Source organism: Podarcis pityusensis, assembly GCF_964106645.2.
Source record: "Podarcis pityusensis genome assembly, chromosome: 17".
NCBI classification, from domain to species: Eukaryota; Metazoa; Chordata; class Lepidosauria; order Squamata; family Lacertidae; genus Podarcis; species Podarcis pityusensis.
In genome coordinates, this window is record NC_138042.1 from 29,559,884 (window position 1) to 29,587,468 (window position 27,585).

A 27,585-nucleotide genomic window follows, 5' to 3' on the forward strand; every position below is an offset into this window, starting at 1 on the left:
CCCAGACCTCATAGCCCGGACTAGCAGAATCACGTCGCAAGGCAATTTTTAAGACAAAATTGCAGAACAATTTTTAAGTACATTAATGACAGGAACACGCCCCATGGAGCAAGAAAACATATTTGTGCAGCTCATTATTTGCCCATCACACTGCTAAAGGCGCCGAGACAAACGGTTTCCTTTTCCATTTCGTTTTAATAGCAGGGATTTAAAATGCACACAGCACCCAAATACAAAGCAGACCATTTTCTGGCTAACAACTGTAAATATCTTAACAGTAATTTCAAATACATTTTCACATTCATTTGTGTAAAAGAACTACGGTGAAATTACTACGGTGAGATCGTCGTCATCGTCAACAGCACCACAAAGATCTAGTAGCAAAGAGAGACTTGCTCAGCCCAGTAATACAAAACATTTCAGAGATTTTACTGGCACAAAAAGGTTGGAAGCGCACTTGTCTGCTGGTGTTTGTCTCAAGTACTTTTCAGCTGCCCTACCCCCTAATGAATTTCAGTATAATGGTAGATGGGTACTTGAGACAACAGTACCCTTTCTTTATATGGCAATGAATTACACTCTCCCAGAACAAAACCACTTTAAGAGAGAAATTTAGCTTTACATTTTTAAAGGGCGGGGAAATTAAACCTTTAAAAAAAGCCTTCCTGAATTTATTTTTCAATGTAAAGTTACTTGTAAAATCGTATGTTTATGTCATGAAATATTTCCCTAAAGTTACTGAAGTTCATTTATTTATGTAGGCCTACTCTATGACCTGAGGCAGATCCACATGATAACTTTATAGCACATCCAATACACATTTAAAGCACATGGCTTCCCCCAAAGAATCCTGGGAACTGTAGTTTGTTAAGGATGCTGGAAATGGTAGCTCTATTGGGGGGAGCTACAGTTCCCATGAGCCTTTGGGGAACGTGTTTTAAATGTGCGCTGAATATGCTTTAAAGGTATATTGTGGATTTGCCCCTAGTTGGCTATCATCCAGTAGAGGTTAAATCCTACAACAGGGCGATACAGCTTCTGACCTATGAAGGCAAATACAGACCATAACCCATGTATTCTGGCCAGGCAGGTGATTTGGGGAAAAGGATGGAGACCTCCTGGAAGTTGGCCCCTTTCTATTTTTATTTCCTGCCAGGTGATTGGCAACACCACACAGGTGTTTTGGTACCAGGCAAACATCTGAAACGTGGTTCAATGTGCAAGTTTGTGTCTACAGCTAGCTAGCATTAGATAGGCTGATATACCAAATTATATAGGGAAAACCTGTCTAGTATGCAATATCTGTTTCAATAAATAAAAGAGTGTGTGTACTGAAGAGGGGTGTGTTCTTACCACACTTAGTCTCTGACTGATTAAGTGGAATTGTTTGGAAAATCCAAAAAGAAAATCCACAACACTTGAGTTTCTTTGTTTCATAAACCCAGCAAGGAAGAAGGAAGCTCATGCTTACAAATAATTTAATATCTAAGTGGTTCCAGTGAGTAAACATACAAAGATTTGAAAACCCTGTATGAAAATTTTGTGAAAAAAGCTACAAGATTGCTTGTGACTCAAGCCAAGTGTGAAAACTTACAAAATTGGCCCTCAAGCACTGTTATATATATATAAAATTGTTAGAATATTAAACTGGTTTAAATTTGATCACTGAAATTACTGCTTCTTTCAGTCACTGAATATATTACATTTTCACAAATATGTTCACATTTCTCAACTAGATTAAAATCATGTGTTAAAATATTGGGAGAGTAACCCCTGGTATTAAAGAATGAAAACACCAGGACACAATTCAGCCAAAAAATTAAGCACTTTCAAGTCCTAAATGCTCATGCTTAAAGCTCACCCATCAGATTTCAAGGTGCTCAGGTCTGCTGGATCATCTCCCGAATAAGTTACAATCAACATAAATAGTCAGTTCTGACAATCACATTTCACTGGTGCCAGAAAATATTTCATCAAGCTTTTTAAAAGTTAGTATTTTCTTTTCTGAAGTAGAAAAACTATTTTAAGACCACAATAAAAATTCTTCATACAAGTAAAATCACAATATAATCTCTTCTTTTATCAAGTCACATTAGATAGAAAGAAACCCAACATGATGCATCTTGTCCAAGTATGAATTCTAGCTTACAAAAAAATAAATTTTAGAGGCTACATAGAGCCATATGGCAGTAGTTGTCAATAGTGCAGAAAGTTCGTGGGCAATGTAGCCTGAGCGAGCTTCACTGAAATGGGGGTTTGCACAGGAAACTTTGCACTATGCTTCTGGAAGCCATTTGCTACGTGAATTTCCTTATACACAATTGTCCTTTCACATTATTAGGAAAAAGAAAAACATGGCGTGTTTTTATGGGCATGTACAAAGAAGCCACATTTGGCCACCCCGCATCACATTCTAAGCTTTTTATTCTGTTTTCTTGGCATGTCTTCTCTTGACACTGTCGCTCGTCTCTCCAGCTGTCGTGCGGTCGTAGTCTGAGGAGGCGCCATTGTAAGGGACTTTGGCCTCGCTGGCTTCAGGGCAAGGCGGGTGAAGACCAAAGAGGAGGCCAACCAGCACCTTCTCAAACGGGGCCAAGGGAGTGAAAGCATTATCCGTCAGCATCATGATTACCTGAAACAAGAAGCACAGCAAGGGGCATCAGCTCTCCAACAAGATTTGCAGGTGTGTGTACCTAGGTAGAAACCACTCGCTTACTTTTGGGTGGTCCTGCTTTCCTTCCAAACAGACCATCATGTGATCACCCAAGCTCGCAATTAGAAGGAATGGTTATGGGCTATCTGATGTGCTATTCCTTGCATTTATACACGTTATATCACGAGGTCATGAGCAACAACCCATAAATAAGAATTAATCCAATTCCCCAATGATTTTTCCATTTTTAGATACAAACCAGGACCCAAGTTAAGGGAAGAATATCAAACACAATATGTATTTCTCCCTAGATCATACAAGCAAGCAAACACTACTTCTTAAAATTGCACAGTTATACTTTTTAAAACTGACATTAATACTTAATTCAATTCATATCTTCACTAGTAAATACACACACACACACACACACACACACACACATTCAGAATCACCTAGCATGCAATTCTGACATGGCTGAAGCGAAGGCAAAGTTCCTATTGATTTCACAGACATATGGTCATGGGTTCAATCCCCATATGGGCAACCTGCATATTCCTGAATTGCAGCGGGGTTGGTCTAGATGCCTCTTGGGGTCCCTTCCAACTCTACAATTCTATGGAACTAAAACTAGGTAGATATCTTCTGTACACAGAACAATTAATGTGACCATTTGCAAGTTTAAAATTGCTGCTTTACCTGGCAGGCTCAAGGTAGTTTGCATTAGTTAAAAGCAAACAAACAAATGCAGAATGATAAATAATACAACCCCAGGGTGGCATCTAAGCGATGCCTACCCGCTTGCGTGGTGCGACTTTCAGGTTCTCTTCTCCCTCTTCCAGCCTCCTGCGTGCTTCCAAAATCTACCTGGGGGTCCTGTAACCCCCAAAAGCAGCTTTTGAAGGGATAGGAAAAACTAGCATGTTTCTAAATATCGTGAGCTTAAGTGAATCCTCAGTAGACCTTGCCACTGGAATCCTAAGTTGGCTAGTATGAGCACTGCAGTGGTCCTCGACATGAGAAACCACAGCCCGGGTTGGCAGAGGGTAGGAGTAGTCATGTGAACTGGTCCTTGAAATTAAGTAGGTATCTCATTGGGTTTTCAAAAGTGAAGTTCCCCCAAACATTCCCAGAGGGCTCCTTTCTGTTCTTCTGGCTTTTCTAGAGGACAGATGCAGATTACAGTCATACCTTGGTTCTCGAACAGAATGTGTTCCGGGAGCCCCTTTGACTTCCAGAACTGTTCGAAAACCAAGACACGGCTTCCGCGGAAGCTGTGCTGGACGTTTGGCTTCCGAAAATCAAAAACTGGAACACTCACTTCCTGTTTGCGATCGTTTGGGAGCCGAAATGTACGAGTTCCAAGAGCGTTTGGCAACCAAGGTACAACTAATTAGTTACCACCACCATCCAAAATTTTCACCACTGAATTTTTTTCAAATGCTTTAAACAGGAGGGGGCGGTTATCCTTCTACAGCCCAAGGGGCACATTTCTTCTTGGTCAACCATCAAAGGGTGTGGCCAAGGCAAAAGTGGGTGTGGCCACCCCACACAGACCACAATGCAAGCACCGTGTGCCAGGACCTCCACAAATTGCAGGCCTGTTTGCTCTCCCCCTGATTTACTGCCTCCCCACCCTCTCCCTCCTACTGCGAGGTGCCCTGCTGCAATCCCTCCACATGGGACTCAATACTGCCACTACCAAAGATAGCTAGGCAGGATGGAAAGCAGTGCTCCAACAGTCTTCTTGGTGCTAGTGCAGCTCTCAATCCGAGAACTGCTTTCTAGGAAGGGAAAGTAAGTGAACTGCTGGGAGAAGAGGAACCGGAGCGGATCAGACCACACTGGATACAGAAAGAGCACTCTGATCTGCTCCAAAGTTTCCCGAGTGCCCAGGAAACACCATAGCAGATCAGAAAGCTCCTTCCTGTTTGGATCTGTTTTGCTGATATTGCCTCTTTGGTTCACAGTGGCGCTTTCTCTCTCTCTCTTTCCTGAAGGCAGTTCCTACATTCATCACATGCTGCCTTTCGCCACTGCCGCTGACAAAAATTGTGGGTTCTTGAGGTCACAAACAAGCATTGGGGAAGCTGGACCAGACTCACAGGCCAGTAGTTCACCACCCCAGTTTTAACTGTTACCACACAATTTGGTATTCAAACTTCTAGTTATTGGAGAAAGAAGAGTTGATGCAGGAATGAACTTTTTAAAAAAAGAAGACTAAGATCGGGGTGCCGATTTTATGTAATTATAAAACAATTAAATCTAATATATGAAGCATTAGATGCAATACTGGAACCATCAGTACAAAAACATGCACAGGTTTATTTAGAGTGCCTGTAAGTTACTCATGTCAGCACAACATCAAGCACCAAGAAGCCCCAAAATTCTTACCTTTGTGATTACCAAGAAGGAGGTGTAATACAGCATGAGGTTGGGCTTTGCTACTGGAAGAAAAGAGATGTGCTGCATTGTGAAGAGTACGGCCCCTATCAAGCTTATTTTCACAGGGCTGCGGGGGGAAAGACACAAAACATGTCAGGCATCATTTCTCAATCCCCTCTCCACCCTCAAAGAAGAGTTTGTAAATCTCTCAACACTGCTGTTAGTTTTCATTAATTTGTCAAGATCTCCCACCATCCCCGGCCCAGAGGCATTTGGGTTCTCCAATAGGGCTGCAAAACTTCTAATCAGTAAACGAAACAGCTGAAGCTTTAGCTGGCTGGCAGGCGAAGAGAAACGTCAATTGACTGGCTGGAAGTTAGGGGCACGGGTGTTCAATCTCCAAGGCTCTTTTGGCTTTGGTGAATGAAGAACAAGAGGAAAATATTAAAGATGACCATCCCTTCTCAGAACGTGTGGTAAACTCCCTTTATTAAGTTGTTGTTTTAACTTTTTAACTCAGTAACTTTTTTATAATCACCTGTTTAGGTGGTATATATAACATTACTGTTGTGATTTCTATCCCTCTCATCAAGTAATGTATGTAAAATCAAACATAACAAATTAAAATAAACCTGGAAAACCAAGCAGCAGAAAAATAATGGCAAACTCCCCAAAAGACAACAAAACCTAGTTGTCTTAGTGGGACAGGAAAGTTAAAAATAATTTCACATCGGGCAACCAATGTGCCTCTTTGGTTCCAGATAGTACTGTACATGGGTAGAAGAGTCTAAAAAGCCCAGAACACAATTTATCATGGCCCTCTAATGGCTATGGTGGCTTATTTACCAGCCGTCATGTCATAGAATCATAGAATCATAGAGTTGGAAGAGACCACAAGGGCCATCGAGTCCAACCCCCTGCCAAGCAGGAAACACCATCAGAGCACTCCTGACATATGGTTGTCAAGCCTCTGCTTAAAGACCTCCAAAGAAGGAGACTCCACCACACTCCTTGGCAGCAAATTCCACTGTCGAACAGCTCTTACTCTCAGGAAGTTCTTCCTAATGTTTAGGTGGAATCTTCTTTCTTGTAGTTTGGATCCATTGCTCCGCATCCGCTTCTCTGGAGCAGCAGAAAACAACCTTTCTCCCTCCTCTATGTGACATCCTTTTATATATTTGAACATGGCTATCATATCACCCCTTAACCTCCTCTTCTCCAGGCTAAACATGCCCAGCTCCCTTAGCCGTTCCTCATAAGGCATCGTTTCCAGGCCTTTGACCATTTTGGTTGCCCTCCTCTGGACACGTTCCAGTTTGTCAGTGTCCTTCTTGAACTGTGGTGCCCAGAACTGGACACAGTACTCCAGGTGAGGTCTGACCAGAGCAGAATACAGTGCCACTATTACTTCCCTTGATCTAGATGCTATACTCCTATTGATGCAGCCCAGAATTGCATTGGCTTTTTTAGCTGCCGCGTCACACTGTTGGCTCATGTCAAGTTTGTGGTCAACCAAGACTCCTAGATCCTTTTCACATGTACTGCTCTCAAGCCAGGTGTCACCCATCTTGTATTTGTGCCTCTCATTTTTTTTTGCCCAAGTGCAATACTTTACATTTCTCCCTGTTAAAATTCATCTTGTTTGTTTTTGCCCAGTTCTCTAATCTGTATTTATCATTAACTCTGGAAGTGTACATTAGATTCTGACCCGACTAAGCTTCCTGGTTTCTAGAATAGACTGCAAGCAGGTGATCCAAACCTCTGGAGCAGTAACAGAAAGGCAGCTTCTGCTTCTTATGAAAGCCTGGCTTGAAAGCATGCAAGAATTTGAAATCAGGGCTTGAAAACAGCTCTTAAGCCTCAGAGAGCTTCATATGGGAGGAAGCACTTGATAAGAATCCCAAGACCCGGAATTCAAAGGTCTTTATAAGCAGATAATGCAATGTTTGATTCCACCCACAGGTTTATTTAACATGTAACACAGCTCAATGAGACTTGTTGAGCAGAAAAAGGGCAAATGATTAACCAGCCAAAAAATCCATAATCGGTTGAAAGCGCTGCAACAACACATTGGGAACTGTTTGCTAGTCTTGCTAAGAAATAGATCTGGATTTTATACAACAGAAATGAGAATTCCTCCGTTTTCTACCACGATGCACCTGTCTTTCTCAAATCTTTACCGCTTCTTCCACTTGACATTTTCTAAGAGCGCTTTGCTCAAAACACTTCACAAACATTCGTCCCGCTAATCCTTACACCATCTCTGTAAAGTAGCATGGCAACATTGCAGACAGGCATGCCAGGTTGACAAACTTACTGAATAAAAGCTTGCCCAAGTCAACCAGTGAGTTGATGGCTGGAGATTGTAAAAGAACAAGGCTCCTGCCCTCTGCAGAACATTGTTGTTTAGTCGTTTAGTCGTGTCTGACCCTTCGTGACCCCATGGACCAGAGAACGCCAGGCACTCCTGTCTTCCACTGCCTCCCGCAGTTTGGTCAGACTCATGCAGAACATAGAAGGGGCTAATTGTTTAACATGCATTTGTCTTCCCCTTGGTTCACCAGGGAGATCTCTGCCAGCACCCTATGAAGCAGGCCCCTTGTTAAAGGCACTTAGAAAATTCCCAACACTGTGGCTTAGAGCAGGGGTGGGTAACCTCATGCCGGGGGGGGGGGCAGAAATCCCCCCAACCCATCTTATCTAGTCCTTTCTACGGTCTCCCTGGCCTCTTCTTCCCAGGACACACCCTGCACTGCCTGTCCTCCATGCCCTCAAGCGCTCTGCCTAGCTGCAAGGTGTCTCTGAACCTTGGCACTGCCTCTTGCTCACCTGGATGGAGTGGGAGGTCTGTGCCAAAACCTCTGACTTTTGAGTGGCCGAAACATACAAAAGAGGCACATCTGTTGCTCTAGTCTAGCCACATTTGCCTCTGGCCCTGCTCAGCATTTGCAGGCAGTCCGCCGGGGAGGTTTCGCATGAAGGAATGCCACCCTCTGGCTGAAAAACAAGTTCCCCACCTTAGGAACCTTAAAGGTAAAGGTACCCCTGACCATTAAGTCCAGTCACGAACGACTCTGGGGTTGTGCGCTCATCTTGCTCTATAGGCCGAGGGAGCCAGCGTTTGTCCACAGACAGCTTCCGGGTCATGTGACCAGCATGACTAAGCTGCTTCTGGCGAACCAGAGGAGCGCACGGAAACGCCATTTACCTTCCCACCAGAGCAGTACCTATTTATCTACTTGCACTTGACGTGCTTTTGAACTGCTAGGTGGGCAGCAGCTGGGACCTCAGGAGTCCCTAAATTCTCCTTAGGAGCAATGTATAATCCAGAACTAAATTGCACTGTGCAGTAATAGAAAATATCAATCTACGTATAACCCTTTTTAAAATCCTAAAGTTCTCAAATCAGTGATATTGTCGCAAGAGGAGCTCCTGAGAAACATTTCTCCTTTCATGAGCTTCAAGTTTCCCCTCTTAAAAACATGCAATGCTCTGCCTTGCATTGACCAGCATATAGCTTTAAGAGAAGAAAAAATACATCTGCAGCATGTTAAACTGACAAAAATTGCATTTCTCTTCACAGCTGAAGGATTTAGGTCACCTACACACGCCCAACAACAACAAAAGGCAGCTCATACCACAAACACACACACACAAAGCTAAGCGGGTGGGTCAAGAGGGAGAAGAGACAACGCCGACTTTTGGCAACAGCTCTGCTTGCGTTGCTGTGTTTCTCTCCTGTCATTCTTTATTACCTAGGATAGTGGCTGGAAGCAGGATGCCTAAGTGCTTTGGCACTCCTGCTGCTTTTATCACACTAGTAGTGGCAGCAGTCTTTTCAAAATAATCACTTCCGCAAAGGAAACCCTGCCAGGAAGTCAGAGAGGAAGGGCAAGGGGACTTTAAAATGCCCACCATGAGCTCGTTTCCCCCTCTGGAGGAGCGGCTGGGGCCTGACAGCCTGCTCCAGCTCTTTTTGTACTTCCCATGGCAGAAGTTAAATTGGGAGTGATTTAACATTCCCAATTTAGCTTCTGCAAACCCGAGCTGAAAGCTGTAACTCAAGCAGTATTCCCCCGTGCGCCAGAGGCACGCTCTGAACAGCATACTAATGTGGCTCGCCTTCGGAGCAGGCTCTCGCATCCCCACAAAACCTGAACTTTTCGTTCCCGATTAATTTCAGTTACTGCTTTGAAGCTGACGTTTTGTCAGACACTGGTGAAGCGCCCGTCACTATGACTGGCAGGCTGCTTTGGGGATGCATTCAGCAAAAGGCAGGGCTGGTGGCGCACATTGCAAGGACCCCTGGCAAGATTTCCCTCCTGCGCAAGACTAGGGATAAGGAATGCGCAAATCCGGGTGGTGTACGGCTACGACTCCCATCATCCCTGATCACTAAGCCATGCTGAGTGACGCTGATGGGAGACTAAAGTCCAACAAGCGTCACAGGTTCCCTACCCATGATCTAGACAATTCAGTGTCAGGATTGGGGTGGTAAACAGGTTTAGCTCTCGGCAGAGTTTAGTCCTTAAGAGCAGAGTTTTAACTTTTATTTTTCATCCAGATGAGTGACTGATACTATTTCCCTTACCTAACAAATCACACGAAGTTATCCCTGCTGTTAAGGTTCAGTTTGCCTGCCCTATTCCCACACACCCAGTAATCCCTTGCATCAGTAGGTAGGACAGGAAAAGGATTTACAGTTGCAATCGAAATGATTCAAACCACCCCCCCCCCCAGTTGCAAATCAGGTTTTAATAAAAAATTACAGATTTCAGCTGTTTGCAACGAGCAAATCAAACAAAAGCAATTGGAATAGCTGAACACAAACGGATGCTTCGAGTAGTTCTCCCAATTCAGCTGAAATTGCAACTTATGCTCGCTTCTCCAGTCTCACTATTATTCAACCCCCTGCATTGCAAACAGCTGAATGTCTGTAAAGTTTGATAATAAACCTGATTTACAATGGGAGCTGAATAATTTCGATTGCAACTGTAGCTATTCCCCAGACTCCTGTTGCCAACACACTTGCCACAATGAAAGCCAAAGAAAGACTATTTTCGATTTTTATCCCACTTGTTCTGCCTAACACTAGACCAGGGTTTCCCAAACTGGAACCCAGGTGTGTTTGGACTACAATACCCATCATCCCTGACCACTGGTCCTGCTAGCTAGGGATGATGGGAATTGTAGTCCAAAAAAAGCTAAGTTTGGGAAACCCTGCACTATACTCTTACAGTTTGTTACTGAAAGGACCAGTTCCGATGAAGCTATATTTGCTTCATCTATCTTGGTTTTCAAAGCACAGAATGAGAGTTAGACCCATGCTGTTGCCCCCATCCTGCACTCAAGATGGCAGCTTTAGCGTTTCAATCATGGTTTGTTACAACCCTGGTTTTCCAGGTACATCTGAATTCAGAAACTGTGGTTTAAGACTGCAATTCTATACTTTCTCACTTAGGAATAAGTTATATTGACTTTATGCCTTGAGTAGGCATGTATAGGGCTGAGCTGTCAATCTCAGTTTACTAAGCAGGATACAAAACCATAAACGGGAGGGGGGGGAGAGAATAGGTTGAGCTTCTATTTATTAGCCTGCATGCAACCCATCACCTCTTCCAGGCAACCGTTCAAGGGTTTCATCACCTCGCTGGGAATGGAAGGAGGGGAAAGAAGTCTGGGATAGCTCAGTTGGTAGAGCATGAGATTCTTAATCTTAGGGTCATAGGTTGGGCAAAAAAATTCCTGCATTGCAGGGGATTGGACAAAATAACCCTCATGGTCCCTTCCAGCTCATTCTATGATCATATGACTCAGCTGGGTGTCGTCAGTATACTTCCAAACTCTGAATGAGTGCTTTTAGCAGCTTCATTTTAAATGCTAAGAGGAACGGGGCATAAAATGCAGCAAATTGCAGGACAAGTCAACAGCCATGGTGATCCCCAGTGGAAGTCGCTGCCAACGTCTTTACTTGAGAGGCCCCATAGGGCTCTTCAATGAAGCTCTCTGCTGCCTTGTTCCTCAGCTCCCCTTCCCTGTGGGCAGTAGTGCAGACAGGTAATTTAAGATGAACTCCATATGAAGTCAATAGTACTTACTTCTGAGGAGCCGTGGCTTGCAGCCATAGACTCTTCATCATCTTTATGTGGTTATATGTGCACTGCTTTGCTCACTTTCCCATGTGATAAACCACAAGAATACAGTGCAGTCTAGCGCTCTGTATTTGCCCAGTCCTACCCAGGGATGCAGGTGGCGCTGTGGTCTAAACCACTGAGCCTAGGGTTTGCTGATCGGAAGGTGGGCGGTTTGAATCCCCGCAACGGGGTGAGCTCCCATTGTTCGGTCCCAGCTCCTGCCAACCTAGCAGCTCGAAAGCACGTCAAAGTGCAAGTAGATAAATAGGTACCACTCTGGCGGGAAGGTAAACAGCATTTCCGTGCGCTGCTCTGGTTTCGCCAAAAGTGGCTTAGTCATGCTGGCCACATGACCCAGTAAAGCGAGATGAGCGCCACAACCCCAGAGTCATTCGCAACTGGACGTAACTGTCAGGGGTTCTCTTTACCTTTATCTTTTTACCCAATTCATATAGAGCAAAACTAATAGGTTTTCTAGAAACCAATACTACAACATGCGACAGTTTCGTTGCAGATATTTTGGGGTTCCTCAGCAGCAAACTGGCACGGACAGTTCTCCCTCCAGGCAGAAAGTTTGAAGCACACTAATTTATTATAGAAGAGTCATGTTACTGAAGAGCTACTCATACAGTACTACTTTCAATACAAAGAAAGAACATTCCCAGTACTGTGACAATTGTTACGTGCTTTTCATTGACTTACTAGGACATCTTCAGCAGTTCATTAGTTTCTGGCTTCCACACACCTCTCACTAACTGCTCAAAGTTAGATATTAGGCCGCCCCCAGCTCCTGCAATTCAACAAGAAATTATTACATGCATAAAATTGGTTCCAGAAGATCTGACGACACTCAATTCTGCTTCCAGTCAGGACAACTGCAAAGCTGCTCACATCCCTTTCTAAAAGGAGCAGGATATGGCCCTCAAGTTATAGGCACAAATGGAATGACCTACTTCACAGTTTTTGAAATTGGGTCCTCAATTTGAGACTCATTTGAAAGCATCCTATTGTCAGGAGCAAGCACCTAATATTTCAGGGGGGAAATTAATTCAAGGATCTTAAATTTTGTCAAAGCTTAATAAATAATAATGATAATAATAATGGAGGCAGCAGCCTGGTACGCTGGAGCTTAGAATTTGTGATTGTCCATTTAGTAAAAAAAGGGTTTGAGAGAGATTCCTATATCTTACTGAAGTTAAGCACAAAATCTCTTCTTGCTTACAAAGCAATAGCAACACAGAGATTATGCACCCATTAAGGGCTCATAGAATGACTTCCACTCTTCCCTGTGACTACTCCAGAAGAAAGACACCAAACTCATGGAAGTAGTACTCCAGCCCTATAAAAGTCTCGCAAAAGTTATTAGTCTACAAAAAAACATTTGACTAGCCTACTGGGACCTGGCAGAGGAGGGACAAACCAGTGTTCTGTTTTTAAACACCATGACTGCAACTCTTGAACCTTTTTTGAAACACTCATCACTTGTCAGCTCTCACCAAAAGAGCCTTTTGCAGCACACATATGAAAGCTAGCAGTTTAGTTATATGTAACTAAACCAAACTGGAGCTACTGTAGTATATTCCCTTTCCACCAATTCCAATGTTCACATTTTTTGAAAAGGATGAAAAAGCACAAAAACACTCCCCTGCCCTGATGTCCACCGTGCTGACCTCCCCATCTCCTACCTATGGATTGCTGCCTTATAATTTGAGCTTTAAACAAACCTGTCAGAGCTGACGTAGAAATATAAATGCCCCTGCTACTGTTATACCTGGCAGAGGTGGAATTCCATAATAAAATGAGAGCACCTATAAGCGGCTCTCATCCAAGAACAGCATTTGCCAGTAAAACTGAAACCTAAACTAGGGACATCTTATTCAGAGGCCACATAAACAGCAACATGTGAAAGCTTAGGCATGAGTTCTTTTCCTCTGGAGGATGGAACTAAACTTGAGCAGGATTGAGCTTCATGGCTCTAAGGAGCAGCCAAGAAGGGGGTGGCAGTGGTGAGAGGGAGGGAGGGCGAAGAACACATTAACAGGATGGATTTAAATTGGTTTTTCCTCTAAGAGTGGCCCCGGATGCAATACCATTTCATAGAACAGTGGTGCCTAATCCACACAAGCTATGTACAGTCCGCACACACCCATTTTTGTGCCCCCAAAATGCCACCCAAAATGCCAATGATTTTTGTGAGCTGCCCCAGTGTCCTTTAAAAAAATAATAATTGGCCATACTGATTTTTTTTTTTACAGAGGGTTCACTATGTGTCAGTGCAGCCCATGCCCCCTCAAAAGATTTGCAACCACTGTCCTTGAGATTCCCCCTTAAAATTTGAAATGCTTTTTAATATATATAGATATTATTTTTTATACATTACCTCTGGCCCAGCCAACTACTATCATGATTAACCAGACATTTTTGTAGTGCTGATGTGCATGTGCAATCCCGCCAGTTATTTTCCACGTTCTAGTCACTTCCTTCATCCCTGCAAGCAGCAGTCGTATAGGTAGAAAACAGAAACAGCGGTAGGCTAGATCACGCGGACAATAAAATACAAGATACCTAAAGAATTGGGGAAAAAGTTTGAACCTTAGCTACTTCGCAATGTTTGCAATGGAAGCATGCTGACAAAATGAAACAAACTGATAAAGGCTTTTTTTTTTTAAAAAAAAAAGAGCTAGATGTTAAGAAGTCATCGCTGTAGTATTACGGCTATCAGTCACTTTAAACCATAGTTAAACTAAACTATGGTTTGAATGTGAACATGCAGCGTGCTGCTGAAATTGTGGGCACGTGGCTCCTTCCCTGCTCTTTGGTTAAAAACAAACACACACAACTGCTGTAAAAAAAACATACCCCAACACCTCATTCTTTGTGGTATATCAAGATCTGGCATTTTAAAGAAGTATATAGCATTAAAAAAAGTCACATCCATTGTGTTTAGTCCACATGTATCCTCTTAATATTACACTTCTAATGTACAAATACAGCATTTTCCTAAAGCTCCCAAATTTGGGGAAAATAGGCTAGGAGCCCGAAACATGCATTCACCAATGCTGCAATTGCATGAGTGACTCTCTCCACATACCTATAGGAGCAGGGGCAATTACATGAGCATTTTGTCTAGCTCTGAACAATCTTTCCCTCCCATTCACTTATTGAAAGATATATATATTCCCTCACTGTTCCACCCCAGCACAAAGGTTGAACAATTATAAATAAAGGCCTGGTAGGCAGCATTTTACTCGCTTCCTCCTAATCATCTATTGCTCTCCCCTTTTGCCTCTGCCTCTACAGGCTCCTTTAACAAAGAGACATCATTTTCATTACCATCTCCCTCCCACTGCCAAATTTGATTGAAAATCAAGCACGTCGGCTGACACAGAGTGAACAGAGATGCTGCTGGTTTACTGTCAGGATCAGAGGAGATCTCTTCATCAGGTTTCACCAGCCTTCTCCGATCTCTCTCCATCGGCATGCCAAAGGAATAAGCCTTCCTCAGATGCCTGCTCGTGTGCCAATGGAAGCTCAAAAGGCCAAGCATCTCTGCCTTCTTCAATCCGCACATATATGCTTTATTATTGCAAGCCAACAGTTGTGACTTCACTATATGGACCTTGCTTTTTCCATTCTCAGAATCCACATACGTTTCTTAACATCTATATTTAATAATAATACGCAGGGCTTCAATTTAGCATGTGAGTTGTCTTAATACAATAGACTCTCCCTAACCTCCAGCAGGTGCATTGGGTGAAAATCTTTTAAAAAATAAGCTTACATTTGGAAACATTGCACAAGATGGTTATTTTTTCCCCCAGACAGGTCAAATTATCTTTGCTTATGAATCAGATCTTTCCCTAGCACCCTAGTGCAAAAGTCTTCCACAGGAATTTGCAACGCCAGACCTGCCCTCCTAGGAAACACCAGTGGATCCAGCTGCCCACCTAGGAGCAAGAGGAGCCAGTGTTTGAAATTCTGCACTTTGCACCTGACTATTGGCCATTTGCAACCAGGTGAAGATGCCCGGGTGCCAGGATGCCGCCTGATGTCTCCACCACCTGGAGGTGCATGCCTGAAGATCCTTGGATCTTGCCTGTTTCTACACACGAGCAACACATCCTGCAGAATTTTGTCCATTATATTTTATCTGCACAATCAGAATGGATTTCAGGAAACAAAAAGTTGTATTGAAAAACGGCAACTTGACATTTAAGGAGCCATTTGGCACCTAGGCTCACATATCTGAGTGTTTAACTCTGACAGGAGCAGGTGGAAAAAGTGGTCTCTCTGTGGGTCTGTTTGACAACACAGTCTGGCGAACCATACAGGGTAGTCTGAACCGCCGCTCTCCACCCTCTCTCAAATTTGCCTGTAAAACTAGTCGCTGGCCAGGGATCTATAATAAATTAGGAGACTGCTCAGTGGTGATTTTGATCTCATTAGAGAAGTGGTATTACACAATATTTGCTCATTACCGTACACCTGTGAAATCCCATTTATTTTTCAAGGGAGAGGGGACACAAGAAGAAGAATTGGAGGGGAACAGCCAGCTTTTGTTTTTCCAGTTTTCTTCTGGGCCTTCACAACTCTAGAGGCACATTCCTTTCATGCAAAGTCATAGCAATGCATGTGCATAATTGTCTCTGCTGTATAGGAAGAACAGCAGATTCCTCATTATGTCCTAGTCAAAGGGGAAAATAGTATATAGTATTCAAATCAGGCATTTATAATAAATAAGACTGGCTCTTGTAGAATGCGAGAGATGTTTCCAATAGGTGCCAGTAGATGTCACTAGTTGACAGCCATAACAGAATCTCTATTAGCTTGGCTTGTTCAGAGAAGGGGAAAAGTTTCTTTTATTTTTATTTTTTATTGATAGTTACAATAACAAAAAACACGAAACAAACAGAATAGACAACGTCAAAGTAACATAAAAAATAAGAGAAACAGCAAACGAAAAAAGATATCAACCTAAAATACAAAAAAAAAAAGTACACAAATCTTGACTTCCCTCCACCTGTGTATGACTTCCTTCTTTCTCTTTTATTTTAATTGTGTTATCAATAATATTTTGCCTTTATACCTTTTATACCCAACTTCTCCTTGTCTTTACCCTGTAAACTTCATTCATTGCATATCAATATGTTTATGCCAGAACAATGTTTTTTCATGTACTCCTTTACACAATCCCACTCTTCTATCAGTTTTTGATCTGATTGTCCTCTTATCGCTGCCGTAAGTCTTGCCAGAACTATATATTCACAAAATTTAATTTGCCACTCTCTTACTGATGGAATTTTTTCTCCCAGTGAAGGGGGAAAGTTTCATTTCAGATTTTATGCAATACAGAGGCAGCATTCTACACAATTCTAAAGTCGGCTGTATTTTTTATATGCAATAACAACATTCCTAAATGGTCAGCTGCTGAAGTCGATAGGGCTCATACTTCAACGTGTAAATGTAAACAAGGCTTGAGTGAAAACAAAGCATTTCACACTTGTCACTTGGGTTCTTGGTTTGTTCTGTGATGCATCTGACAGCAATCTTCAGAACTTTCCTTCTGTTTTGATGGAAGCATCCACACACCACTTCACACATCAAGGGGCTGCACCTTCTCCAATCCAATTCCTTGTGAAGCATTTCAGAGGATGAGAGGGGAAAGGTTTAAACACCTACTTCTCAGATATATTAAAAGATTCAACTGCAGAAAACGGGGCCCTGATAGTGCATTTGCCATGTTTACTTTTAATAATGATAGCAGTGTTATTAACCAAGGTCATATAGAATCCCTTGCACCAGAGGTGGCTAGCACTCAACTTGGGGTCCTGATGGGGCCCCAGAAACAACTGCTGGGGGACCACAAAACCCCACTGTTTTTCTGCATGGGTACAATCTATATGTAAGAAAAAACAGGAGTTCATCATGATGTACTGTATATAATACAAAATCAGTATGTTGTACATCCCAAATGCACCAGCAAGGCGGGCAGGGGTTTTTTTGCGGGGGGGGGGGACGGGACCCAGCTTCCCTAAACGCTTTAGGAAAACTGCTTCTTATCCTAACAGGTAAAGGTAAAGAGACCCTGCCCATTAGGTCCAGTCGTGACCGACTCCGGGGTTGCGGTGCTCATCTCGCTTTATTGGCCGAGGCAGCCGGCGTACAGCTTCCGGGTCATGTAGCCAGCATGACTAAGCCACTTCTGGAGAGCCAGAGCAGCACACGGAAACGCCGTTTAACTTCCCGCCGGAGCGGTACCTATTTATCTACTTGCACTTTGACGTGTTTTTGAACTGCTAGGTTGGCAGGAGCAGGGACCAATCAACGGGAGCTCACCCCGTCGTGGGGATTCAAACCGCCGACCTTCTGATCGGCAAGCCCTAAGCTCTGTGGTTTAACCCACAGCGCCACCCGCGTCCCTCTTATCCTAACAGATGCACCTTAAAGTAGAGATGATGGTGCATGAATATACATTCAAGCTATCCTATTAAGGATGGTGGCATCCTTTAAGTATGATAGGAAGAAACAAGGCAATGAAGTTATATTTTTTCCTTGGCCTTAATTTGCCTGAATAACTTGAGTGTTTTATCAATCAATCAGTTAATTTTAATAAGACACCATTTAAGTCTCTGCATATTGAAAAGCAGCTTCGACTATACCTCCCTATAGCTTCTTCCTATGTCAAGCAATGGATATGGCTCAGAACGGCATCTCATAATGAGATTTTTGGATTCTAGGACGAGTATAGGATGACGGTAAACACATGGACTTGAATCCTGAGGAGGGGTTACATTGTCACCCAACTACCTCACTCATCAACAGACCCCCAACTTATAGGGACAGGGGGTTGGGGGGGTGGGGTGCAGGAGGCTTCAGAGTGAAGCAAAAGGCCATTCCATGAACACCAACTCTGTTCTGTTTATGGAAGAAAAGTTAGGGTCTGAGCCAGAAAATGTATGCTTTGTTTTTCAGGCCAGGAGACCCTATTATTCTGATTAAAGGCGACCTAAATCAAAGCACATTCTCATACCAATGAACTTCTAATAAGATGATGTTAGTACTGCTTAAACTGAGAAACTACTATAGTGAAGGAAAAACACTCCCCCCCCCCACAAAAAAAGACCCCACAAGCATTCACCCCACCCAAATGTGGGTTAAGAGACAGTGGAAGAGAGTTGCATCCATTCCACAGCTCGTGTCACGGCAGCTAAAGGGCTGAGATTCATAAATTCAACCCCAACTCAAAACTGTTAATGAGCTTCACTAATTAGGAAAAAGTCTGAAAAAGAACAACATGTACTTTATGGACGCATAAAAAGATACTGTTCTGTGCCAGTTACGAACACTGCTAAGTCCTATTACTGGGCCTCTCAGCTAGTTGGAAATTCACATGGAGGACAAATCTAGCTCACAGTAATTACTAGTTTGCACGTACCAATCTTCTGTCTTTCTCCTAACTCCAGTGTGCTGAAAGACTAGAAGTGTAGTGTTCAGAGTACTGGACTAGGACTTGGAAGACCATGGGTCAATTTCCCAGCTGAACCTACTTCACAGGGTTGTTGCGAGGATAAAAGGGGCAGGGGGAGAACCATATATGTCACCTTGAGCTCCTTGGAGGAAAGGTGGCTCTAATAGTCAGGAAAATGCAAATCTTAATGCGGTAAATTGAATGACTGGCTTCCATTTACGCCACAAGACACCAAGGTAAGCAGCCCAATCTGATCTATACAGTGGTACCTCAGGTTAAGTACTTAATTCGTTCCGGAGGTCCGTTCTTAACCTGAAACTGTTCTTAACCTGAAGCACCACTTTAGCTAATGGGGCCTCCTGCTGCCGCCGTGCTGCCGGAGCACGATATCTGTTCTTAACCTGAAGCACTATTTCTGGGTTAGCGGAGTCTGTAACCTGAAGCGTATGTAGCCTGAAGCGTATGTAACCTGAGGTACCACTGTACTTATTAGAAGCCGAGGCCCGCCGAGTTTCAGGTAAGTAACTAAGACTGCAGCCTTTGTGAGAAAGGCATCGATGGCGGCATTCAAAATGAACCTGAAAACAGTAACTGCTCGCTTTTACTCCGAGAAGGGCAAGCCCAATTTCCTCTTGAAAGACAGACGTACCTGCCATTGTTCTAAAGTAACAGGTCTTACCCCACATTTGAGACAGGATGTATTATTGCCTTTAAAAGTTTTTTTCTTCAGTGCAACGTTTTATTTTAGTCAGTCTAACATACACCCAGTGCTCTTTTGTTAAAAATAAAAACCATGTAAAACAGCATACAGGGTGGGGGACACACAAGAAAAGAGGGTTCTTGACATCACAGGGATCAGCCAGTCAGGACTGTGAACAACACACCCTATAGGAAAACCTGCAGATTATTCACCTTCCCCAAGCTACACCATGAACCAAAATAACTATATGTACATATTGTGGCAAGTGCACCAATTGCCCTTTTTATGCATGTCTATATAAACACCCAGTTTTTAGCATTTGAACAGCTTCTAATTACAGGTGCAACACTGTGTTAACTAATTGATTAAATTGAATAAAAACCTTTTTCAACGAGGTACCCAGACAACAACTTGTATTAAAAAGCATATTTAAAAACCGCCAATTGCAGACACCCATTTCTCTTGGGCCCTGAATATTTTTATTTATTCATTCATATGCAAAACTATGCAGATTTAATCTATTAAAACTCACACAATTAACTGACCTAGATTCTTTGAATCAGATGGCAGCTCTAAAATTCTGAAGCTGCATTCCATGAATTTAAGCACAGATTTAAGTTTTAGGCAACATCCTTCATCGTAAAAGCTGCTTACCAGACTGACGAGGCAAGTAAGACATTTGTGGTGTTGGCAAGAAATCCAACTGGAGGTTCTGCAAGCATCAGCGAAGATAAAATGGAGCCACCAAAACAGTAAAGCATTGCGCTAAACCAGCATGCAATTGGGCTGCGGTATGATACGTCAACTGCTCCTGGAACAGTAGAAAAGACAAAGTGTAAGTAGTTCCAACATCTCACCTTTAATCTCTACAGAAAGAGCAAAAACCTGATCACAGGTCAGCACCAACCACCACCCTCAGCAATTTTCAGGTCATCCAGTGGGGTGCAAGTTTGGGAACCACTGTTCCTACCAATGTAGTTCATTAATTTGCTTCACATGCCCAATACCAAAATGGGTTTAAGCATTATTTATGAAAACAGTACCGAAAGCATGATCTCCAACGTTAGCCATACTCTGAGCAAACCCACTGAAATAAATGGATTTTTATTTAGTTCAGTGTGTTTCTTATTACTGAATAAAGTGAATAAAGCTGGATGCTGCCCAAAGTATTTGAAATGGCATCACGAGTGTGAAGGGTCATTGTGTCTTTCCTGATATAACACCCCAAAAACTTCCCAAAGATGACCCTAAGGATCAAGTGACTCTTTGAAAGAACAAGAGTTGGAGCACAGGGGTCTCTGGGGCAGGATAAGGAAATGAGAAGAATTTGGTTGGGGATGCCTTGCAAAAGCAAAAGGGCCTGACTATTCACCTTTGGATCCAAGCCAATAAATCCATTGCCTACCCAGAGCTAAAGCATACAGAATAAACTGTCTATGGTCAAAATCCCAAGAACACTTTGAGAGAGCAATTCCCACTGAACGTAGAGCTTACTTCTGAGTAAACATACTTAAAATTGCATTGTCAACCCCATTGATGTCATTTAAGATTTCTCCTTAACTGGCCTCCCTGTTGGGTTCTAAGCCAACCTTATAAGAAGACTTTTGTTTGATTTGTTTGTGGCATGAAGGACCAATTCCAGGCCACAAGGCAGAAAAGGTTTTCCACCCCTGCCTTCTTTTAGGCCACAAATGACCGTCACAGGGGGTATTTGCAGTCAACTAGTAAAAAAGCTGTTATGAACTTTGTTTGCAAGGTTGTTCCAAGCATGGTCCACATTCAATATGTAAAATAAAAAAAATCCTTCCAGTAGCACCTTAGAGACCAACTAAGTTTGTTATTGGTATGAGCTTTCGTGTGCATGCACACTTCTTTTATATTAAAGAATTGTTTTATTTTGTTTTGACTACGGCAGACCAACATGGCTACCGACCTGTAACTATTCAATATGTACTTATCGAGCATGATGAAATACTGTGCAAAGCATACAGACCCCTCAACAATCAGCTACTATGTGAATGTCAAAAAAGAAGATACATTTACAATGGTCCAAGTAATAACAGCACTGAATGCAACCATCATAGAAACCAGAACAGGTGCAAGGCTTCATTCAAAAGGACCAACCCAGCTCCAACTCTCTACAAAACATTCTACCAATGCAAATGCAATACTATTTCAATTTTTTAAAAAAAACTTGTTTTCTTTACAATAGTATGAGCACAAGAAAGCAGGCAAGTTAAGAAACTGGTATTATGTGGAAAAGCAAATTTTAATGGGAGAAAACAGAAATGATCAAGTGATTTGCTTTCAGTAATCCACAAGTAATTAGATGTAGCCACTAATGACCTTTCCTTTAAACTGCCTTTAATTCATACCAAAAAATGAGGATCCAGTTAGTAGGTGCACATGCAACTTAATTCTTTGGAATTACTTTTGTTAAGCCAAATTAAACATAGTTTGTATCAGCAATATCCAAATATAAATTGCCATGCTTTAATATCTGCACTGCATGTCCCAATGAATATTAGTGCTGAGAACCCATCAATATTCCTTCTAGCATTAAAGCTGCAGTTAATTAAGCTTAATTGTGTGCTTGACAAGGGAGATAATTATCTGGATGAACTATCAGATTTACCTAATTACAAGTCTGGAGCACAAGATATTAAGTCCAAATGCCCTATTCACAAGTATATATTTACAAGGATTTGTGAGGTCAGAAGACAGGCACATATTCCACAAGTCTAATTTCCACTAACCCCCCCCCCCCCAAAAATCAGGCATTGAGAAAGATGTTTTGATATATATCGGGAAGATGCTCCAGATTCAGAGGAACAGGGGCTAGTGGATTAGTTGCAGGTTTTCTCTCCAAGCAAGAACAGCAACAAGTGAAGACTTCACCTTCCCAGAGAGACCAGGAAACCCAGACTTCCAGAATGATGCCTTAATGTCCAAAATTATACAGGCAATGATAACTTTTCCCTGCTGCTCCTCCTACACTCAGTTCATGGTTGAGATGCTGCTGCATCATTAAGCCATTGGCAATCCTGTTCCAAAGGGGTCAAGCGAGCACCACCACCACCTGTGCTTCCAGCTACTTCTGCATCTGGTCCTCTGGTCTGCCACTTTCAGCTGGAAAGTCCTGCCAAGCTGGCCTGAGTCTCCGGTCCCCTTCAGCTTTTGGTGTTCCTCCCTGGCCCCCTATGCCTCTTATGGTAGATAAAGGTAAAGGGACCCCTGACAGTTAGGTCCAGTCATGGCCAACTCTGGGGTTGCGGCGCTCATCTCGCTTTATTGGCCGAAGGAGCCGGCGTACAGCTTCCAGGTCATGTGGCCAGCATGACCAAGTTGCTTCTGGCAAACCAGAGCAGCGCATGGTAACACCGTTTATCTTCCCACTGGAGCGGTACCTATTTACCTACTTGTACTTTGACGTGCTTTCGAACTGCTAGGTTGGCAGGAGCAGGGACCGAGCAACGGGAGCTCACCCCGTCGCAGGGATTCAAACTGCTGACCTTCTGATCGGCAAGTCCTAGGCTCTGTGGTTTAACACACAGCGCCACCCGTGTCCCTCCTCTTATGGTACATCCCTTCTTTATACCAGCCTTGCCCAACTAGATCTATGAGCCAAGCATTGCATTGGGGTAACTTAAGATTGCAGGTGTTCACCATGGATGAGAACTGAGCTTAGCTCCCATTCAAAACCACCACCACCATTCAGCACTGCAGCATGTCCAGGCAGCCGGTGGAGAGCAGCACTGCCACCAAAGCAGCAGTGGTGCAACAGCCACTATGCCATTTTCACCACAAGCAGGACTGGGCCATGACCTGATGTGTGTTTTTTTGGGGGGGGGAGGGGATGTCATTAGCACCATTCCCATGTCTCTCTGAAGTCTGGATCTACACTCCAGCTTTGATTCCCAGGATTCTTTGAGGAAGCAGCAACATGTAAAAGCCAGTGTAAGACTGTGTTGCAAATACGCCCCTGGAGTCAAAGGAATCAATTTGTTTTTCTTTGGAGGAAAGGAACACTGCACATTATTTGTGGGTCCAAAAATTCAAGTTAATGATTATAGCATGGGCATGTTGTTACTATGCTGTTATGCTGCTTCAATGGCTTGCCATTTAAAGTTGCCATTTATAGCTATATTGTGGGTAGAATGATGAACTAAATTTAGTGTTTTGTATCATCAATCTGAACATAGTCTTGTCAGTTGGGTTTACCCCACTAATGATGAGACACCATGAAGGCATGCAGTGTGTGCTCCGGCCAAGTGGTGAAGATAAGGTTGCTAAGGGGCCAACTTCATGTCACACACAGCTCTGTCTTTTTCAAATGAGAGAAAGCAGCTGAAGGATTCTGAGCAGAGAAGCCGCACGTAAGTGTGCCTATACCATAGAAGCATATCGCTTTCACTGTTTCCCCCATTCAGAATTTGCCTATAGCAGTTCCACTCCTGCAAAATGCAGGCAAATGCGGTGCATTTTCAACACTACCAAAGCAAAGTCACATAGTACTACCTTTTGTCTGCCTAAACACACCTGTTTGAGGCTGAGGTGCCTCAATAGTACTTGTTGAGAGTCAAGGCCATGGTGAACAGAGTGTCGTGGAAAGGGATCTTTTTGTATACAAGTACACAACCATGATTGTATATAATCGTGAGGGCTATTATGGGCCAAGGAGAAGACTGGGGGGTGTGTGACATGCTCAGCTATCCCCAGTATAGACCCAGTTTTTAATTTCTGAAGAGAGATTTCAAACACTCTTAAAGGTTCTGAAATGGTCCATGGCAGACATCGTGAGACTCTACAGTGCATGGTTGGAGAACCTGCAGGCTTCCAGCTCTTGTGGGACTCCAGTTCCCATCAGCCCCAACCAGAAATGGTGGGAGTTGTAGCCCAGCACCTGGAGAGCTACAGATTCCCCATCCTTGCACTACAGAGTTTCACAACTTGTGCCCTGAAGCAGTTCAGACCCTAAAGCCACATGATGCAGCAACAACCTGGCTGAAGCCAAGCAGGTCTGGACTGGTCAGTACCTGAACAGATTACCAGACACCCAACAAGTGCTACCTGGAATTTCATTAAAGAAAGCACAGCATAACAAAATAAGAGTCATCACTTGAATCCATTCATTGATATGTGATGTTAGTCAAATCTGCTCCATACACACTCCAAATCCACTCTGCATACTGCTTTTATGCCAAAGCACTAAGCCAGTCGTATTTGTGTCATTTCAGCAACACGCTTTTGCCAGCCTTTTAAAAAACCCTGAATGTTTTTTGTGTGTGTGTGCAGCTTGGCATTTGCTTTAATTCTGCCAGCTGCTTTTAAATTGTGGTATTTCAATGTTCTTGTTCCCATTGGTTTTATTTTTAACTTTTGTAAGCCACCCTGAGAACCTGTTAATGCTAAATAAATAAAAGCTTTTAGGACAGTCTGAACCTAGCTACAAATTTAACCTCTGGCAACAGCTGTTCTTGATACATGTGCTGATTTTGGTCTCAGGGTACCATTCCTCAAACTGGTGCCCTCCAGGTCTTTGACTACAACTCCCACCAGCCCCAGCCGGTATGACCAACAGTTGCAGATGATGGAAGCTGAGAGCCCCAACTTCCAACACCTGGAGGGTCACAGGTTCCCCACCCTTGGTGCAAGGGGGGAAAGTAACTCTGCACATGATCAGAAGCACTGTTGTTACTTCCAGTTAGAACAAAAGTCCTGCTGGATCACACCAAAGGCCTATCAGGTCCAGCATCCTCTTTCTCACAGTGACCAACCAGACGTCTATGGGAAGCACACAGGCAGGAGAGGAAGGCAACAGTTGCTCTTCAGAAACAGGCATTGTTGTGTATTAGCTTTGAGTATGGACTTCCATAAAACAAACACAGCTAACAGTCACTGGCAGAATCATAGAACTGTAGAGCTGGAAGGGACCCAAGGGTCATCTAGCCCAACCCCCTGTAGTGCTGGAATTTCAGCTAAAGCATCCAAGACAGATGGCCAAACCAACCTCTGCTTAAAAACCTCAAATGAAGGAAAGTCCATCAACTTCCAAGGGAGACTATTCCACTGTCGAACAGCTCTTACTGTCAGAAAGTTCTTCCTAATATTTAGTCAGAATCTTCTTCCTTGTCACTTAAATCTATTGGTTCAGGTCCTATCCTCCAGAGCTGGAGAATACAAGCCTGCGCTATCCTCCATGTGACAGCCCTTTAGCTATCTGGAGGTGGCTATCATGTCTCCTTTTTATCAGGCTAAACATGCCCAGCTATCTGAACTGTTCCTCATAAGGCTTGATTTCCAGACCCTCTATCATCTTGGTCCACTGGGTGCCAATATTGAAATATTGGGTGAGCCAGGTAAGCCCCGCCCCACATAATTGATCTCATGGTGTTGCACACATACACCATTTGAATGGCAATGCCCATTAACTCAAATATTTTATGAGGGGACTGAAGACTCCTTTGCCCCTAGGAGTCGGCTCCTATGTCTTCAGTTGCCTTCCTCTGCATAACATCCCTTCTTAAACTGTGGTGCCCAGAACTGGATGCAGAACTCCAGGATACAATGATAAGACTTATATCCTCCAGGAATTTACCTAATCCGGCTACCTGTCAAAGCCATCCAACGAACCATGCATGCGTCTGTCACCAAGTCGTATGGATTCAAATTTCATAAACTAATAATAATAATAATTTTATTATTTATCCCTCGCCCATGTGGCTGGGTTTCCCCAGCCACTCTGGGCAGCTACGCAGCAGGTTTTGATGGATGTAATAATGGAATAGCTTAGTTTATGTAAAATATGCGTGGATTTGTGGTATGCAAAATGAACCATGGAAAGAGCAGAAGGGAAGTCACTGATGCTTTAAGGTTATTTAAATGAACATTCTAAAATGTAAAACAGAAAATATAATATAGGAAAAAATGAACAAAAAAAAATGCTTAATTTTCTCCCTCCCCGCCAAAAAATTTAAAAAAGGGGTGTTTGTGTTTCTTTATAAAACGTGCGGGCATGCAACATACAATTTAAAAAAGAGAAAAGCGGCGTGGAGCTGAGCGAGCCCTCGCCTCGCAGCTAACCGCGCTCGTCTACAAGGGAAGGCACTCTGCACATGCCCAGGAGGCACGGCCAGACGCGAGGCCGGGCTCCTCCGGCGCCGCCATCCCCGCTGCCCGCCCGCCTTCCCCCTCACTCACCCGGCTGCTCCTTCAGCGACAGGACGGAGGCCGCGTAATGCGCCAGGTCGAAGAAAGGGAACATGGGCAGGCGGGAGAAGCGAAGCGCCACCTGCCCCAGAAGCTCCTCCATCGCGGCGGACTCCGCCGCGCATGCGCCGGCGACGGATTTAAAGAGGGAACGTGAGGGGGGCGGGGGAGGGCGAGAAGAGCCAAACGAGCGAGGGGCGGGGCTTAGAAGGGCCCCTCCGCCCCCTCTCTCTTCATCGCCTCAGGCCAAAAAGGGGCGCGAACGGTCCCAGTCGAATCCCGCGCATAGTTTTTTGTCCCGTACAAACCGCCGTCGGGCGGGATGAGCGCTCGCGCCGCGGGGTCGGGGCAGAGGCTGGCCCCGCCCCCTCCATCCCCCCCCCCCAACGTTGTGCTGGAATGAAAGGCGATTGGCCGGGCTGCCGCGCGGTGGGCGGGGACAGGAGGGTGGCCGCGCATTCAGGCAGGGACGCTCAGAGGGGGAGGCAGTGAAGGCCGGTCCTCCCGTTGGGGAAGGTGGGGCAACTGCCTCAGGCAGCAAAAGAAACAAGGGTGGCAAATCCTAATGCAGATAATTATTGATTTCTGCTCCCCCTCTGTACCTGATGTTGATCTTCAGTCTAGGGTTGCCACCTTTGTTATGACATAATGCACAGGTTGGGTGCAATTTTTTTTTTTTTCATCTGGTGCTGAAGTGACAGCTGTGTACACTGGCAGCATTAAGATAAATTCAACAGTGTAAATAAGTTCTGATGGATGGAATACTGAACAGTATAGTTTTTGTAAAATATGCAGGGATTTATTATCTGTATGGTAAGAGAAGAAGGGGAGTCATTGATATTTTAAGGATGTAAAAATGAGTACTTTAAACTGTAAAACAGAAAATTTAATTATAGGTATATATCTATAAAACACATATATATGAGAGAGAAGTGATATATCTATCTATCTATATATATACACAGTCATACCTCGGGTTGAAGTTGCTTCAGATTGAGCATTTTCGGGTTGCGCTCCACGGCGACCCGGAAGTAACAGA

At 43.7% G+C, this 27,585-nt stretch overlaps 1 protein-coding gene and 1 long non-coding RNA gene across 3 annotated transcripts; one reads left to right on the forward strand and one right to left on the reverse strand.

The window, feature by feature from the left end:
- Positions 1-175: 175 nt before the first annotated feature.
- On the reverse strand, positions 176-27,156 carry TMEM38B (transmembrane protein 38B). 2 transcript variants are annotated; one of them, XM_080986994.1, is made up of 6 exons: positions 26,538-27,151; positions 19,992-20,148; positions 13,550-13,734; positions 11,872-11,959; positions 5,045-5,162; positions 176-2,632 (listed from the first exon to the last, which is right to left on the reverse strand). In XM_080986994.1, exons 1-6 carry the CDS (start codon positions 26,647-26,649, stop codon positions 2,423-2,425), a joined length of 870 nt encoding a protein of 289 aa, XP_080843120.1. In that variant the 5' UTR covers positions 26,650-27,151; the 3' UTR covers positions 176-2,422. The 2 variants fall into 2 exon arrangements, with proteins under 2 accessions (XP_080843120.1, XP_080843121.1); XM_080986995.1 differs by lacking the exon at positions 19,992-20,148 and having other exon boundaries at positions 26,538-27,156.
- Positions 2,581-16,768, forward strand: LOC308466346. Its single transcript, XR_013980782.1, has 3 exons — positions 2,581-2,683; positions 7,600-7,682; positions 14,470-16,768. It is a non-coding gene; the product is annotated as an uncharacterized lncRNA (long non-coding RNA).
- Positions 27,157-27,585: the final 429 nt, after the last annotated feature.